The sequence below is a fragment of the Ixodes scapularis genome, unplaced genomic scaffold (genome assembly GCF_016920785.2).
Source record: "Ixodes scapularis isolate PalLabHiFi unplaced genomic scaffold, ASM1692078v2 PGA_scaffold2__306_contigs__length_199485367, whole genome shotgun sequence".
Classification (NCBI taxonomy): domain Eukaryota; kingdom Metazoa; phylum Arthropoda; class Arachnida; order Ixodida; family Ixodidae; genus Ixodes; species Ixodes scapularis.
This window is the reverse complement of record NW_024609857.1, coordinates 74,979,647-74,995,789: the sequence shown is the minus strand read 5'-3', so window position 1 is coordinate 74,995,789 and position 16,143 is coordinate 74,979,647. Positions and strand designations below refer to the sequence as shown.

Here is a 16,143-nt window from a genome sequence, read left to right as displayed (position 1 = left end):
CCATATAGCCATTAACCATCACTTTTCCATGGTCGTGCCTCCGTTACTGATAGCGACCATGTTTCCCGAGGGAACTGCACGTGGCATTTACGTTTGTGCACGTTTGCAGGAGCTGGAGCACACGATTCGGATGCACGGCATCTCCCTGTCGAGCCAGACGTGGCAGCCCACGTCAGACACCCAGCTGAGCGCCCTTCTGGGCTCCGAACAGGCGGTGCTGAACGAGCTGCTCGAGGACTTCAGCATCAAGGCGGAGGCCCCCAGCCCATCCCAGAGCCCCAGCTCAGGCCTCAGCTCGGCGCCCAGCGCTAGTCCCGGCCACGCCCTGGGACACTACGAGGACATTATGGACGACGACTCCGTGACATGCCCCAACGACCCCCTGGCATGCCCGAACGACCCCCTGTTGTCCTCCTCCCACGTGAACTCCCCGACCACCATGGACTACCATGGATAGCCGAGACGGGGGGCGCCAGGCCACCCCTCGACCCCTCGGCCCGGTGCTTCGTCTCCATGGGCGCCACGCTTCGCGAACCCCCCGCTGCTGCGGGCAACGCGGTGCAGCACTCGCCTTTCCCGTGCTCGGGCTTTGCGAGGACTACCCGGAGGACGTTGATGCAAAGGGGTTGTGTGCGGATTGTGCGAAGATTCCGCCAGAAATCGAAAGAACAATGCAAGGTTTCCATGAGGTGTGGGCATGAGCTTGCGAGGGCTCTGGCGGGAGTCATGTTGCACGCTTAACCTCAAAGTTTGTCTAGTTCAATGTGCTATCTGTTCCCGGGTGCCACGACTGGGGCGAGGGGGTGTGCATTTGCTTGCATGCTTGCGGCGCGCCTCTGAATTGTGGAAGTGCGAGTGGTTTAAAAGCAAGTTTTTCCGACGGGGCATTTTTTTTTTTTTTTTATGAGTCCATATAGACTTGACATAGGTTGGTTCCTGTGGCGGGTGACGAAGGGGCATTTTCTGTCGGCCTGATCTCTTATGAGCCTGTTGGTGAGACAGGACTGGTCTTCCTAAGTCACGAGAGTAGCGCTTTCAACAGCCATAGCTCGATTGGGGCAGCGAGTGACTTGCCCCGCTGCATGCTCAAGGTGTTTTTTTTGTCTAGTTGCACGGGCATCATTGTTCATTTCCATTTTTGGGTTTCTTACCCTCTTTCATGCTTCCCCCTTTGTGTTTTACTTCCGAGGGGTCTCCGGTTTCTAGGAAGAAGGCAGCATTCTTTCTCGAACGAGGACACAGCGCTGAGAGATGTGCTAAAGATGCTTCTCTCCAGAGCCAAAGCTTATTCAAACATCATCAAAATCCTCAGAAGGTTACAATTGGTGTGTTGCAATCTTTGTCTGTCTTACAGGGCAGTTTGACCATCCACATTGACAGCAAGCTCATTTTTCATTCGTGTAGCCTTTCTTACCCTTAAGGGGCAAAAGGAAGCTGTTTTGCTGTTGTTGGAATGCATTAGCATTCGATTAGTTTACGGATGGCCTCCATAGACATTGGAAAGGCATAGACTGATGTTCGAGAACAATGTTTTGTTGCGTCGGTATTTAGTTTCTACGGCAGTTAACGGGAGCTTAGAATCGGCCCGTGTTAAACCGTGCCTTTGTGCCATAGCTTGTTACATAGTGGTTATCTTGCTAGTGGCTATATGTACCCTATTCATTTTGTGATAACCTTTCTTTTGGTCAGAAAGTTTGTCCAGTTCTGGTCAGTAAAAATCTGGGCTTGATGAGCTTAGATGCTATTAGAGATTGGTCCAGCAGTCTATGGCAAGCTGTCTGCATTACCTTTGTTGTACATAGCCCTTCTTTGTAAATAGTGTCCCATTTGTGTACATAGCGATTGAAGTTGACAGTGCAAGAGCAGTGTCTTGTTGGAGGAGAAGAGAAAGCACAGAGTATATTTTTACAGCATAGCTTCAGGAAGCATGAGGTTATATAAGTGTTACATGTTCTATATCAGTCAGCCAGGAGCCTTACATTGGTTGTGCAATAAGAAGAGTTGTGCCATTCGTTTTGAAGCGTCGGCATGTCGAAGTCGGCCCTCTGGGAAGGCCACCCTTTCCAGTTGTTGCAGGATCGACGACTGAGGGAAGTTGCTGTTATCATTAAAGGACACATGCAAAGGAAAAAACATTTTTTTTAAATGGCTTAGTTGGAAAAAGGACACCATAAAACGATTTTACAACGAAGAAAAAAAATTTTTAGAGCTATATTTACGGCGCAAAACGAATTTGTAGTTGGCGCCCGCGGGCACCGCAGAAAAGTGGTCCGTATTTGTCACGTGACTGGTCCTTATTTATCACGTGGTGCTTGCGCTCTTTCGGAAGCTTCCTATGGCCTCTAAAAGTAACTTATTCATCTTTGTATTGAAGTATAACAAAAAGCCAAGACGAATAAGTAACTTTTAGAGCCCAAAGGAAACTCCTGAAAAAGCGCAAGCAGACGTGATAGACCTGTGCGCCGGTCAGACGACGGCGGCGGCGCCCCGAAGTAGACGAACTTGTGCGGCGACGGCGGCGTGGAGAAACGCGTTGAAGCGGCGTTCGCACAACGCTCAGCGTGCGGCGGCGACGCAGCGCGGCGGCGTGCGGGCCTACCACGTGACCAGCGGAGGCTCCCGCGAGCGCCAACTACAAATTCATATAGCGCCGTAAATATAGCTCTAAAAATTTTGTTTCTTCGTTGTAAAATCGTTTTATGACATCCTTTTTCCATCTAAGCTGTCTAAAACAAAAAATGTTTTTTTCCTTTGCATGTGTCCTTTAAGGAGGCTTTTCACCAGGATCTTGCATGTCCTGTCCATCAGTCATGTGCAGAGAATGTGTAAACATCGTTGTGAAGTCACGAGTTCGCCACTGGTCATATTGGTGGTCATTAATCTCCACTGGGGACTAAAGAACTGGACAGACATGGAGTCACTTTGTTTGAAACATTTTCTATTGGCAACTACACAGTCTGCATGCAAGGTTTAACAGTGCCCTCGCATAAATATTAAATTAGTACATGTGGCTCGATGGGTATTTACAGGTGAGGGTGGCATCCTATCCATTCACTTTTTTGGCATGTTTGTCACTTGTAGGTCCTTGAGACTTGACTCAGGCTTTTCTCTTGGAGCTGTAGGAAGAACAGAAGAGAAGAGATGGATGTTAGCTGGCTAGTCACCTACCCGCGGGCACTCGAGACTCCTCGAAGCTCGGGGGAGGAGCTAGGAGTGCCTGAAATACTTCTTGGTTGTTGCTTTTAGCCGGTTATTTGTACACAGGCGTGCCTTCGAGCGGCCAAGGAGAAGTCAGAATTTATGCAAACAGCTACATATTTGATTTCAGTTTGACACAATGAAATAAATGTTGTATGCAATAGTGAAACTTTGGGTTCTTTGATTGATGGTACAGCCTGATTATTCACAATTCACAGTGCTAATTCTGCCATTGCAACAGGAATGTCCAACCCTTCCCAGGTAGCACATGAGAAGAAATGGACCCGTGCGGGTTGCCCGTGTGTTGTTGGGGTTTGGGGGACTTGCTCTTTTCGAGGAGTTTTCGAAATGCCAGGAGAAGCTCACGCTTGCATTTGCACAGTGCGAGCCTATCCTGTCATCTTCAAGACTTCTATAGTTGACCCCTCTCACCCCTCACCAAGTTGGCAACAATGTCAAGGTCACGACAGCAAGCATGATGCAAGAGAAAGTGCTTGCTCATGCTCGTCTTAACCTCGTTAGAAGAGACAGTATGAACTTAGTCTGGGTGGCCATCTTCACAGATGAAAATATTAATGAACTGCTAAAAGGGGAACATAGTTGGGTACTTAAGCAGAGCTTTTCTGTGAGCACTGTTCAGCTTCACATGGAACTACTCTGGTGTATTAGGCAAAGAAAGTTAACGCACCCTTGTGTGTCAGAAGCTGGTGCTAACAGGCAACTTGAGCTGACCTCACGACTTGGACAATAGGTATCTTGTAATGAACCACCTGCAAAAAATAAAAAAAAGCATAATTGTAGAAGCCGCCTCATTTCCATGGTAAATGTATGTTCCGATACAATTGAACTTTTTTTCTTATAATGGCCGGGTGTCTCTTTTAACAAGGCTAATAATGAACAAGTTTTGGCTAATGACAACTTACAGTGCTTTCCGTGATGCGAGCCAGTCTTGGTGTCTGGGGAAGCATTTCTGGAAAACACGAGGACAGAAACAAGTTGAAGTAGAGTCCCTGACAAATTGTCCATCGGATTCTACTGCATACTGGCAGTTCAGCAAGTCCTCCGTGCACTTGGCAGCAACTACTGCTCGTTTAGCCCTGGGCATGCTACTCTGAGCTCATAATCGGCGAAGTATTGTGAATGTCGGCAAGTTCGCGAAATACTTCAGTGTGCAGCTTTACGAAAGGCGTGAGCATGAGAACGCAGCAATGCACAGCGCTTTTTTTGGACTTGCACTGGCACAAGGAACTATTTGAAGTTATGCCTTCAGGGAACACTTGAGATAAAACGAGGAGAACATTTTTAGTAATGAAATGCCTTGCATTTCATTACTAAAAACTAAATCGTTTTTTTTTTTCTTTTTCTCAGTTTTTGGGCGGAAAATAACCAGATCGTAGGCTGGACTATGTGAAGGGTTCTGTGCAGCGTTTTTAGAGGCGTGGTCTTGAGTGCGTGGTCTAAGAAACCGTATCTGTTGCTCAAGTGCTCGTGCAAACGTAATGATTCAATGATGCCCTCCCGCCTAAGCCTTGCAACTTGTCCTTGAGCTCCAGATTGAATACCGTGAGCACGCGCTTTTGGGGCTTCGCAACAGCTGGAGGCCAACATTTACACTAAAATCGTCCCTTATGTCTCCACTTTCTAAATGTTTAAAACGCACCAACAAGAAAAGTTTTTTTTTTTTTTTTTTTGGTGGGGAGGGGGGAGGGCTGTGCTGTCAAGACGAGTTGGTGCCGTCAAAAACAAAAATTGACGTTCGTGGCGACCTTGCGTTCTCCCGGCGCGGAGAGAACGTGCCCTTTCCGGCTGGCACTGCATGTCCTCAAGGCTGTCGGTATGGACAACCAGCACAACTTCACGAAGGAAGTCGTCAAGGTTCCTTGTGGAGTAAACACTGGCCGTGCTTGTTTTGCAATGCGACTCATGGGGAGCAAATGGAGCACGGCCCGATCGACCTTCGAGTAACATTTCTCACGGCGTGAACACGTGAAGTGTTTTGCCGCGAAAGACCATTTCCTGTTTGGTAGTCTAGCAGAGCACCCAAGTGATGCGGTTTCTCGTACGTGTGGAACGGACAAGAATCTCCACTTACGGAGAATGCCGTCTGCCATGTGGGAATGGGCACCTTGAGGTCGCCCATGACGCACATCATCTTCGTGAGTCCAGATAGACTGATGACCTGCAAGGAAGGAAGCAAGGTTGGCCGTGGAACTTAGCAGCGCCACAAGTGGAGGAGACTGTGCACAAGACGCGGGGAATGGGGCATGTTGAAGAATTTTGGCAGTCTGTCGGCCATCGCCAAGGTTAAACGCACACTTGGTGTCGCGGCCACTTTTCAAGTTAATCGTGTACAAAAACGTTTCGTGGGTCCCTTTCCTTTCGCAGGCCCTAGGAAAGGTGTGGAACGTCCACACACACACACATACACATACATACATACATATATATATATTGCCTCTGCACAGCGAGCGTACAATAAATCTAACATGCCCTAAATAAAGCTCAAAATATATGTTTCGCAAGCTCCGACGTTGTGATTTATCACGAACGTGCGGCTAGGTTGTGCGTTTGCGTTTTATAAGCACCAAAGAGCAAACCTGCCGCAATCAAAAGTGACAACTATAAACATTGTCCCAGCGGGCCAACAGGAAGTTCAGCTATTTTTGTTCCATTGTGAACAAAAAGACCGTATGGTCGTTTGGGACGTTTGATTTAACCGTTTAACGAGTACAAAAACAATAGCGAAGAAGTTCTGGTTTCGCTTTCGTTCCCTGTTTTGTCCCGCGAAAAACGCTTTTAGTCTATGATGATAATGCAATTAATGCAGAGGTGCAAGCGAGCTGGACAAGAATAGATACCAGGACCAGGCGGATTTTTGTTTTTTTTCGGCCACTAGTCATCTAGTTGTGTTTGGAGAATTGTGTTTGTCCTTTGGTCCCCGTCTCCAGGAATCATTATCGCCGCTTTGAAAGGTTTTTCTTTTTTTGTTTTAACTTTTGCATGTAACTTTTTGCTTCGATATATTTCAACAAAAACAAATGCACCACATAGTCGTATACTTTGGTGGTGAATTACGGCGTCGGAGGTTGCAAAATTGTTTCTCGTCGTACGTGTTTACTAATAACGTTATTTGATCGCACGACTGTAGATTGTGTGAGCTTGTCTGCATATATGGTGTAGCGTTTTGTCATCACGTTGATCAAGATTCCCTGTCGACGGACTGCGATAATGAGGACTATGTCCCTACCTACTGAAAGGCGAGCCCGCATGGTGAGCCCGCATTGTCGGATACTGTGATTTTATCTTTCGAGAGCCGCACGCCCTTGTCTTCAGATTTGCGCTGCCTCGGCCTTCAGCGTGGTTACCAACATCGCGCTCCCGGGGTAGGTCAGAGCGAACTTAAACGAAGCTTTCCTTTACAAAAACGGACAGTGTTCCCACGGTCAGGTAAAGTCAGGCAAGAAGCTGACAATTCCACGCGACCAGGCGTATTTTTCTGAGGAGCGCTTGACTGGTGGCTTGCGTACAAACTAGTGTTGACGTCACCGGCTTGCCCATGTGAAACAGGGTATCAACACAAACGACAGAGCCAAAGTTGTCTGAGTGAAAGGAAGGAAGAATTCACGAGGTCACGAACGGTAGGCACTCATAAAACACTAATCAAGAGCGAAAAAAATATATATAAAAGAGCAAAGAACTGCCTTCCTTCCCCCCCCCCCCCCCCCCCCCTCTGAAAAAAAAAAAAACCTTTTTTTTAAAAGATTTTTGCACGAGTGTTCGCCGCACCGCCGCGCTCGCCCAACACTGGCTCGCCTTTCCGAAATCCTCTCCCTCCTTTTATTTACGCTACGTTGACGCATACAGAAGTTATAACGGTAGTTTACCATGATGGAACTTGCATCATGGTAAACAGAGACTGATGTATCATGATGCAACGGAGACTGGTCACTGGGGTATGAAATAGAAACTTAAAAGCAGAAGCACTATCGAGATGTTCTATTCCCTTTTTCTCTCCCTTCTATTTTAAGCTTCTATTTTTACCTCAGTCTCAGGCCAAGTTGCATCATGGTAAACATCCACCAACTCACCTGTACTTTAACTGTTTTTTTTCATAAATGGTAGTTTGTGTTGATGGGCTTCTCCCGTTTGCTTCAGGTAGACGAGCCCGTGACGTCAGCACTAGTTCGAGCGCAAGCTACCAGTCAAGCACTCTAAAAAAGGACGCCCGCTCACGTGGAGTTGTTAACTTGTCGTCTGACCCTACGTACGGACACGTGTAACTTAAGACTGGGCATAACTAAATTGAATGAGGGCGTCTGCTATTGATCTACCATTAAAATGTCGGGGAGGCTGTCATGGTTTTGAACCGCCAAATTAACGACTGGGAGGGCGCCCCCGTGGACAATGAGTTGCAACACCCAACCCAGCCTTCTGCGTCTGCAGTCCCTACAACTTTCCATTATCTGTCAGTTTATCATAAAGATAAGTTTTAAAAAAATGGAACCCAAGTTTTACCTTATATCAAACAGTCTGAACCAAAAATTTCTTTTAAAAACCAACATATAGAAAAAAAAAAGATGAAGGAGTGTTGCAGCTTATATTGTCCGCGATAGTACAGTTCAGTCATCAAAGTGGCATGTACGTAACGTAATCTCGCCACGCTGGTAGCAATTCTTACTTGTTCTCTTGCCGAGGAGAACAATTTCGGTGGTGCGAATCCGTAAAATGTGCATGCTCAACGGCGAGACCACCACAATGGCCGCTGATGCGACTTCAATACAAGCCACATATATCGTCGCCACTATTAAAGGCACAATGCTCTGTTCGCTCTAAGCTCACAGTGCGATGAAAGTTTCGTACTCGTTGAACCAATTGCACGGTTAACTTTCGTTACGTGATTACGCCCCCGCCTCAGGCGTACGCGCGGAAAGCAGGGTCACGGGATGAGAGGAAGGTGGTTGATTGGTCCGGCGATTGTTTAGCTCTCACCGCACTGTCAGTTTAGGGGCGAAGGGAGTATAGAGGCATTGTGAGCGCAGAGCTGAAGAGCCATCGAAAACAAAGTTTGGGAGTAGTTCTCATGTTGTACTATCGATTGTTAATGCGATAGCATTAACTGTCCCATGGAGCGAGCCGACGTCATCCACCGCGCCAAACGGCAGATAAATTCCCGAAGCCGCGATCTGAGGCATCCCAGCTTTGAAACCGCGCAAAAAGCCACGCGAAACGGCAATGATATGAAGCCGACGCGCGTCAGTTTCAATTAGCGCCACCCCATGGCGCTGCATGTCCGCGCCGGAGCAGAAACGGCCGAGGCGCCGAGAGGATCACATTATGTGGCCGCCGAGGCGAGAGGATCAGAAGCGGCCGCGGCGCGAGGAACGACATTCATGCTTTCGCATTCACAACGCATACGAAGTACTTAGGTGTACTTCGAGTCTTTTGTTTCAAGGGATGCTTACCCCAGTGAGAGAAGGAGGAGGGAGCTTGTTCTTGGCTTGCCATTCGCTGATGTCGGTGTATCGGGAACACATCTCGGACACCGGGTCTGGGGAGTCGCCTTCCCTGAGTTGCATGCATCTTTTAGCCGAGTCGGCCATCTGCATATGCATGGAAGAAATGAATTCGTGAGACTTTGTCGACGTCTGTGTGGTTCGTGGACGTGGACATGTGATGAACCTAGGCTGACTCGAAAGTTTACTTTGTGTGTGCATATGAAGTATAGTCTTGCAGTTTTACGCAATTTCTCACTATCGTACGGGCCATCTAGAGATTTCGATAGATTCTCGCCAGTAATGGGGAGTTTTCGTAGATCGTTTTCGCCGTCCCGCAACGCTCTCCGCAACCCGCTACGATACCCGGAACTTTACAGTCAAGGCCATCGGCGCGCAGGCGCAGTAGCGGCTTCTTCGTTGCGAAGGGCATAGCGGAGGGGAACCGCGGTCTACGAAAACTCCCTAATGTTACTCCCGTTCACCGCCTCACCGAATTAGGATAACTCCGCGTAATATAAAAATTTGATAGTTTATTTTTAGTGATAAGATAAAAGTTAGTGGTTGTACGGCTTGTCGAGCGACCATCACTAACCTACATGCTTGCTAATGACATTGAAGCGATTTTAATCGGCTTAGACAAAATGAATCAAATAAATCCTCGTTCTCCAAAAGCGAATGAAACAACGACCTCGTTCTTGTACTGAGGGCTTCCTTTTTTTTTTTTTTTTTACCGCACATTAAGTTTAGACAACAACGCTGGCATCCTCACTTCGTCTTCGGCGCTTGTTAGCAAGCATGCCTCGGTTAGGAGGACGAGCCCTCTCTCCCGGCTTTCCTGTACGCGTCCCAGATAGCTTGACAGATCTGGGATGGAGTCACCGAGTCCAACTTACTTCGCCGCCATTTCCGCCCATGTAGTGGTCCAGGCACTTGACGCCAACTTGCATGTCATCATGTTCAGAAGCTGCGAGTACAAAAAAAAAAAAAAAATCAAGACGAAACTCGTAAAACATCAATGGCACCCTTGTGAACTGTCATCGCAAAGCAACTCCCGGTACTGCGACACAGGCGAGGACTGATCAACGAATCCGGGCCTCTGTCGCAAAGGTTCCGCCTGCCTATCTCGATAGTTGCGTGAAGCACCAGCAAAGGCGCAGGCTCTCGAACGCAGCTTTACACAGTGCTCTGTTTATGTAGGCACGAGCGTAAGGAGAGCAATGTCGGAAGCCACGCACTCGTGCCCTTTTTTTCTTCAAAGCTTAGAGAACTTGGAGGATGCCGAGAGGAGATGAATGATCATTATAGCAAAGAACGGACACGCCACAAGAACTACATTTTCAGTTATCTATCGACTCTATAACTGCTTTTTCAGTTATCTGTCGACTCAAAAATGAGCGTCCGGTATGAGACACCCAGTCGTGGAAGGCAGGGAAAAGCATATTTTATAAGAAACTCTGGATTCATCTGTGGACCTGTATGCACATTGGAGAAAGCACCAATGAATAAAAGACCAACTTCCACAAAAAAAAAAAAAAAAAAAAGAAGAAGACAGCAACAGGTAGAGTTCCTTCATACACACGCGCGCTTTTGCTTGAGTGGTGACATCTCAGCCATTTTTCCGCCCAATCGTTTTTTTGTGCATTATGAAGTGCGCGCAATCCGGTGTCACTCAGCTCGAGCGCGTAGCTTTGGCTAATGCATAGACGCCATTTTACCGCCCAAGTCACGCACCGAGTGCGCGAGAGCGTCACGCGCTGGCACATTCGGGGCAACAATGGATGTCTTCACCCTGAGACAGACAGACATGTAGGCACCTTAGCAACAGGAAGGAACACCACGAGAAATGAAGACATTTTCGTTTTCGGGGGCGGCGCGCGCCATAAACGTCGAGACCTTGTCGCGAGTCAATTTCGGCAGCTGAATCGGAAATCTAGGTCATCGACTCGACGAGAAGGAACCGCACGTTAGCAATACCACGTTGACACCGATATCCTCTCTTCCGCATCCGCAATGCCTCCGCCTATTTTTATTTTATTTTTTTTTCTAAATTTTTGTTTGTCATGTTTTTTGGTCGATGGATTATATTAGTAATCCCTACCTACTTTGCCAAGAGCACACACACGCACACACAAAAAGAAACAAGAACCGAAATCAAATTGGTGTGTTAACCTCAGCCACCGCGACGCCCGTTAAAACAGACAGGTTCCGTTATTGAGCTCAGAAGCACATCTGACGCGCGCCTTCCTTCCGCCACACAAACCGACATCCTGTCCAATAAAAAGTTAGATTTTTTTTTTTATTATTTATTCTATATTTAGAAAGACGCGTGCGCTCGGCACAAACGTTGTTCAAAGCCGCGAGGACGAGGTCAAGAGTGTCGCAACCTCCCGACACCGACAGGTCCTTCAGAAACGTCGCTTCCTCGTGTCTATTCTGCGACGTCGCGCGCGCGGGCGGGGGGTCGTTGAAGCGATCGAAATGGAAGCACCGAAAGAAAGCTCCAGCCCCGCGGCTTCTTCCCAATCCTCTCTCGTTTTCGATGGTGGCCCTTGAACCGAATCTAGTTCACAGCGCGAGGACGTGCCGCGTGACTCTGGCATGCGGTCAAGGTCCCCCTCGCATCCGCGCGCCCGATATCGGGGACATCCTGTTTTGGGAGATCCTCCCCCGATGACTTCGAGATGCGTGTATGGGAGAGCCCCACAAGCCGTCGATGGTTTCATCGACGGAGTTCCAGTTTGTACTGGTCAACTCGGGATCAGATCGCATCGAGGACCGATACGCGTGCGGTCACCCTATCAAGTTTATACGATTAGTGAAGCCTCATTGTCGCCGAACAGGTTCTGCGCCTGCCTTGTGTGTGAGCGCTAAGGCTTTGAGAAGCCTTCCTGCGAGGTGGTTACTTTGCCGCATGTTTATTCGATGAGTGCCAATTTGTGTTTGACCTTGGTTTGATCGTGTCGGCGACAGGGGCGCAGATAGGACTTAAGCTGTAACTGTCGGAGAGTGAATGGTACAGTAATTACGGGAGTTATCGTTGAATCGGCACTGATTTTAGTACACCTAGCTTGCATAGTGTTTTTTTTTTTTTTTTGTGCGGTTGAAGAGGGGGATGAGGGGGAACTTGCAAATCACTTAAAGATTAAACTATATGCTTTTGCTTTCGTGTTCCTTCTTTGTTATCTGACTTCTTTGTTTACTGAACAAAAATTTGTACAGAATTGTCGAAAATTTAAAATATATTGTACTGATAGAAAAATAATAATCGGTCATCAGTACCCAAAGCTCAATGTAGTATGCTGAAAACACTGTGATGTCCCCATCGATATTGAAGAAAATATCCCGTTCATTGTCAACCAGGGTGGATGGATAAAAATCATAACAATAAAAACATCAAATAAATCAGATTTATTGGATTTAAATGACGTTGATCTTATTTAAATCACTGTAGCTCGAAAATAGGAATTTTTACCCCTAGATGTATTTGTCAACACTGCAGACAGATTGATCACCTCGTCTGATCACTGATAACATTGCGGAATAAATAATTACTGCAAATGTAAAGCTTAATTAACAATTTATTATTGGTGAAATCCCTGCCATGCTAGAATAAAAACTGATGCATTTTCTGGTTAGCTGAAACTTCATATATGATGTTTATTTCGCGTTCTGACTTCTCACGATAAGACATTACTTTTCTCTAGTTTTTGTTTGTTTTGTGTTTTGATTTTGTTGCAGGACGATGTTACGCAACTGACGAAGTGGAAGGTAGAAATCAAGCCCGACGCTCCGATTTGTCCAGAATGGAGCACTCCTTTTTGTTTATGTTCAGCCTTATATAACTCTTCCCTGCTTGATGATTTATTGCTTTAAATACAAAACAAAATGCACATAGGAAGCATCAAATTATAGAAATATGATAAATAAAAATAATATTTTCACGACGATTTTTGCGGCAAAGGCTCTATTTAAATCATCATTGTAAAACAGGTCTGATTTAAGCCACGATTTAAATCATATTGAATTTTCTTCACTCTGTTGTCAACTACGGTTCGATACAAGAAAATCTCAGAAGCGCCAGCAACATCTGCAACCAGTATATTTCATACTGCGCGTAGGCAAATTTATATCTGTCGTTGGTATCGTGAGCCCCCCTGCAGGTAGTAATACCATATAAGTATACGTTGCTCCGAAGTATTTTTCTTTTCCTGGACGTACGATAGTGAGAATGTCCGGCCAGTAGTGATGAGAGAACTTCCTTTCCGCCAAGCCTCACTGGCATAACTTACTTGCACTCCACACCGGCTTCCTTTCGTAGTCGCTTTGGCACTTCAAACCGTAGGAATATCCCCCCGATTTTTTTTCTCCCGCCCTCCGTCTTCCGGAATGGCGAGGCGTCTTCCGCGCTTTCCGTTTTTCCTTCTTTTCCATTCCTTTCCTCGTTTCCTGGCATACCTATCACGCCGTCGGATGCGGCAGTCCCCGTGCATCTTGGCAGCTTTCCGCCTCGGCGCACTACGCTCATAAATGCGGTCACGCTGGATGCGGTAAGCCGCGCCTCGTAACACGCGTGATACTGACACGATTCTCGACATTATGGAAAGCAATGCTGCGCAGCAATCGCGCAGTCGCCTCTCTTTACTTTATCCTACATCTGTGTGTGTGCGTGTGTGTCGCAAACTAGGAATGTTCTCACCATACACAACGTCGTCACCGATCCCAAGGAGTAGTTTGCACAATGCTGTTTTAAATTTCTCATGGGATACTCCGGGATAGATAAATTCGGACAAAGAAAACAAAAGAAACCTCCGCTGCTACCTGTCTGAGCTTTCATATGTAGTGTCTTTCTTGTTCCAAGTCCGCGAGATGACGTAATAAGTGAAGAGTGCGCGTGCGTATAACTTTGATCGGCGCTGAGGGTGCACGAGCTAACGTATGCACGTAGCTTTGACTGCACAGATTCAGAAAGTTCTCCCCAAGTGTAGTGATTACACAACACTGCTACAACTTCCTAGGAATGCGTTCTCTAAATGAGCGCTACATACAAAGTTTGAGGTGGTGCGTCGATACGACATTCTGACCTCGAGCATGTTTGAATGGAAATGTGCAACGGCATGTCTTGTCGCGATTTCTTCTATCCTCGGTCATTGGAGACCCCATAGCCACAGAACCTTAAAATGCTCGATTTCTTTTTCCTATACAGATTAAAGAGGAATTCGGCCAATGGTGTCGGGCACAGTGTTGTGATTTGATGATGGAACTACACTGCATGCATCTGTCTAGATTGAGATGGACAGTGGCGTGACATCGCTCCGCCAAAATGCTACGCTCGCACAAGTACTGACGCAAGAAAAAAAACAAAAAAAAGCAACGAGTTCACATCCGTTCCTACTCCTCACAGCTGAAGAGAACTCTTCAGATAGTGTGATGTATAATTTTCAGAGAATAGGTGCGAAATGTTAGTACTCATGTCGAGGAACCCGTCAGTACGCATTGAAAGGTTTTGAAACCAAGCTATGTTTTGATCCACTTTTAGCGCAGACCGATTCGGCTCTTTAAAGGAGCCCGCTGCTACACAGGATGCCCAGGTCACGTGGCAGGCAGTGCAGTGAAGCCTGCCCTTCTCACGTGAACACGCTTTGAAAAAAAAAAAAAACCGTTAGAGAACACTGCGCCTGGTTAAAAACCCCGAGTTTGACGCCTTCGCTGGACGAAGCGACCGTTTCAAGCTTGCACACCGTATCCCCATTGGAAAGCAAGAAAATTAATTTTCTTTTTGTGAATGGAGAAGCGCGCGGAAATCATACATGCAATTATAGAGCATCTGTACTTGCATGCAATGTTTAGCGGACGCTTTCAGAATTTTGGTTTTATCAGTAAAACGTTTTGAGTTGGTCTACTCGCTGCAGAGAACTCGGTTCCACGCTGCGAGGTGCCAATCGATGACGAAAGCGTGCACGAGAGAGTTGCGAATGGCGGGAGAAAAATCCACTCACCGCATAGCCTGTAGATGAGTCTGAGCACGTCGTAGATGTTGTTGTCCGTAGAACACCGGACTGTGCCGAAGTTCTGCGACAATATCACACATGCCAGGGCGAAGATGACCTTAGCAGACGATGGCCTTGTCGTTGTCATCTTGGGCCTCTTTGAACTGTCAACAACGAACTGAGCACGACAGGCTCCTTTCGGAGAACGGAAACTTTTACAGGTAAGATCCTGGCGTCAGAAAACAAACTCGGGAGGAATCGTAGCCACAGAAAAGATGATCACGGTTGTGTCTTGCCGCGCTTGCCCGATGTCACATCGACCGAGAGATTGGAATGGAACGGAGCGAGCCGGTTTTTATACGGACGCGCCGCTCAGTTACACCCCACTTCTTCCCCCTTTCTCAAACCGGAAGCCTCCGGCCGGGGGAAATGACGCGCGAGCTTGATGTCATCAGAGACTCGTTCTGCGTACCGATGGGGCGTCCCTTTTGGCTCGCCGACAACGCTCCCTCGCTCTTCTCCGCTTGATGACGCTGGAGTGGCTGGAGGAACGGGCTAGGGCTGGACGGACGCGCTTCTATAGTTGTCCACGAGGCGGGGAAATACAACTGATCGAGTCTGTTTACGCACGCGGTGTCGGAGGGAAAGGCACGCCGTCCCGGAGAAAGCGCCCAGGAAACTGCTGCTCGCCCATTAGTGTTCGACCCCTGACCCGTGTTTTTTTTTTGGCCGCGCGTGTGAAGTATCGCTTATTTTCGGAACCCCGTGTGAGATTGTGAAGCTGGCGGTCATCGACTCATTGTAATCGACGATGTCCGTGACACGTGGTCCCTACCGCGGTGTATCGGAGGTGGGGACCATCCTTCTACTATGGTGTCTGGAACGCGTCTTCGACTGGTGTGTTTACCGCGTCCAAAGAATGGGTCCCTCAATTTCCGCCTGATGACGTCATAGGAGTGTCACGCTGTTGCCGGCCGCGATCCCGACGACGTCCCAGCAGCGGTGGTGGATGTGGCAGACGCCTGTTCTGCTGCAGGTATATCTGTCCAGCTTGACAGTCCACGGAAGCTTCGGCAGCCAGCAGTTGGGACGCCGTGTCGACAGCTGCACTCGCGTTTGCTCGTGCTTTTCGCCAGCATTTCTACGACCAACCGCCAGGATCGCGATATCCGACAGTGTGACACTCCGGCTTTTGTGACGTCATTTGTTGCCACTTCCGGACCACTTTCGGTGCATGGACGGAATATGACGCTAAACACACCAGTCGAAGACGCGTTCAGGCACCGTAATACTACTAGGGTGAGAGGAGAGTGGGAAATGGGCCTCCATGTTTGAGCCAACTTTGTTTGGGTAGTTCCGATTTGCTAAACGATGAGAACCGGCGAGCGGCCTCTCCTTCTCTTACCAGCTGAATGGTTGAAATGCCCATGGAGAATAGCCGGCTAGTTGGGCTAGTCACCTGC

At 47.7% G+C, this 16,143-nt stretch overlaps 2 protein-coding genes across 3 annotated transcripts in view; one reads left to right on the top strand and one right to left on the bottom strand.

Moving 5' to 3' along the window:
- LOC8036920 (transcription factor E3) overlaps positions 1-3,367 on the top strand; it is a 104,199-nt gene extending 100,832 nt beyond the window's left edge. The window contains exon 7 of the mRNA XM_029968270.4: positions 110-3,367. Within this exon, the coding sequence (XP_029824130.1) occupies positions 110-457 (348 nt within the window). The 3' untranslated portion in view covers positions 458-3,367. The remainder of the gene's footprint in view (positions 1-109) is intronic.
- Positions 2,918-15,093, bottom strand: LOC8036918. 2 transcript variants are annotated; one of them, XM_029968271.4, is made up of 7 exons: positions 14,690-15,092; positions 9,587-9,657; positions 8,661-8,798; positions 5,291-5,377; positions 4,122-4,168; positions 3,887-3,968; positions 2,918-3,116 (listed from the first exon to the last, which is right to left on the bottom strand). In XM_029968271.4, the coding sequence occupies exons 1-6, from the start codon at positions 14,826-14,828 to the stop codon at positions 3,932-3,934; spliced, it is 519 nt and encodes a 172-aa protein (XP_029824131.3). In that variant the 5' UTR covers positions 14,829-15,092; the 3' UTR covers positions 2,918-3,116; positions 3,887-3,931. The 2 variants fall into 2 exon arrangements, with proteins under 2 accessions (XP_029824131.3, XP_029824132.3); XM_029968272.4 differs by lacking the exon at positions 3,887-3,968 and having other exon boundaries at positions 14,690-15,093.
- Positions 15,094-16,143: the final 1,050 nt, after the last annotated feature.

Bases quoted from the DNA above. Each gene is read 5' to 3' on its own strand.
- LOC8036918 (XM_029968271.4), bottom strand. From the start codon at position 14,828: ATGACAACGACAAGGCCATCGTCTGCTAAGGTCATCTTCGCCCTGGCA. The intron at 8,799-9,586 runs GTAAGTTGGACT...ATGCATATGCAG, and splicing joins TGGGCGGAAATGGCGGCGAA to ATGGCCGACTCGGCTAAAAG. The intron at 5,378-8,660 runs GTAAGCATCCCT...CCTTCCTTGCAG, and splicing joins CTCCTCCTTCTCTCACTGGG to GTCATCAGTCTATCTGGACT.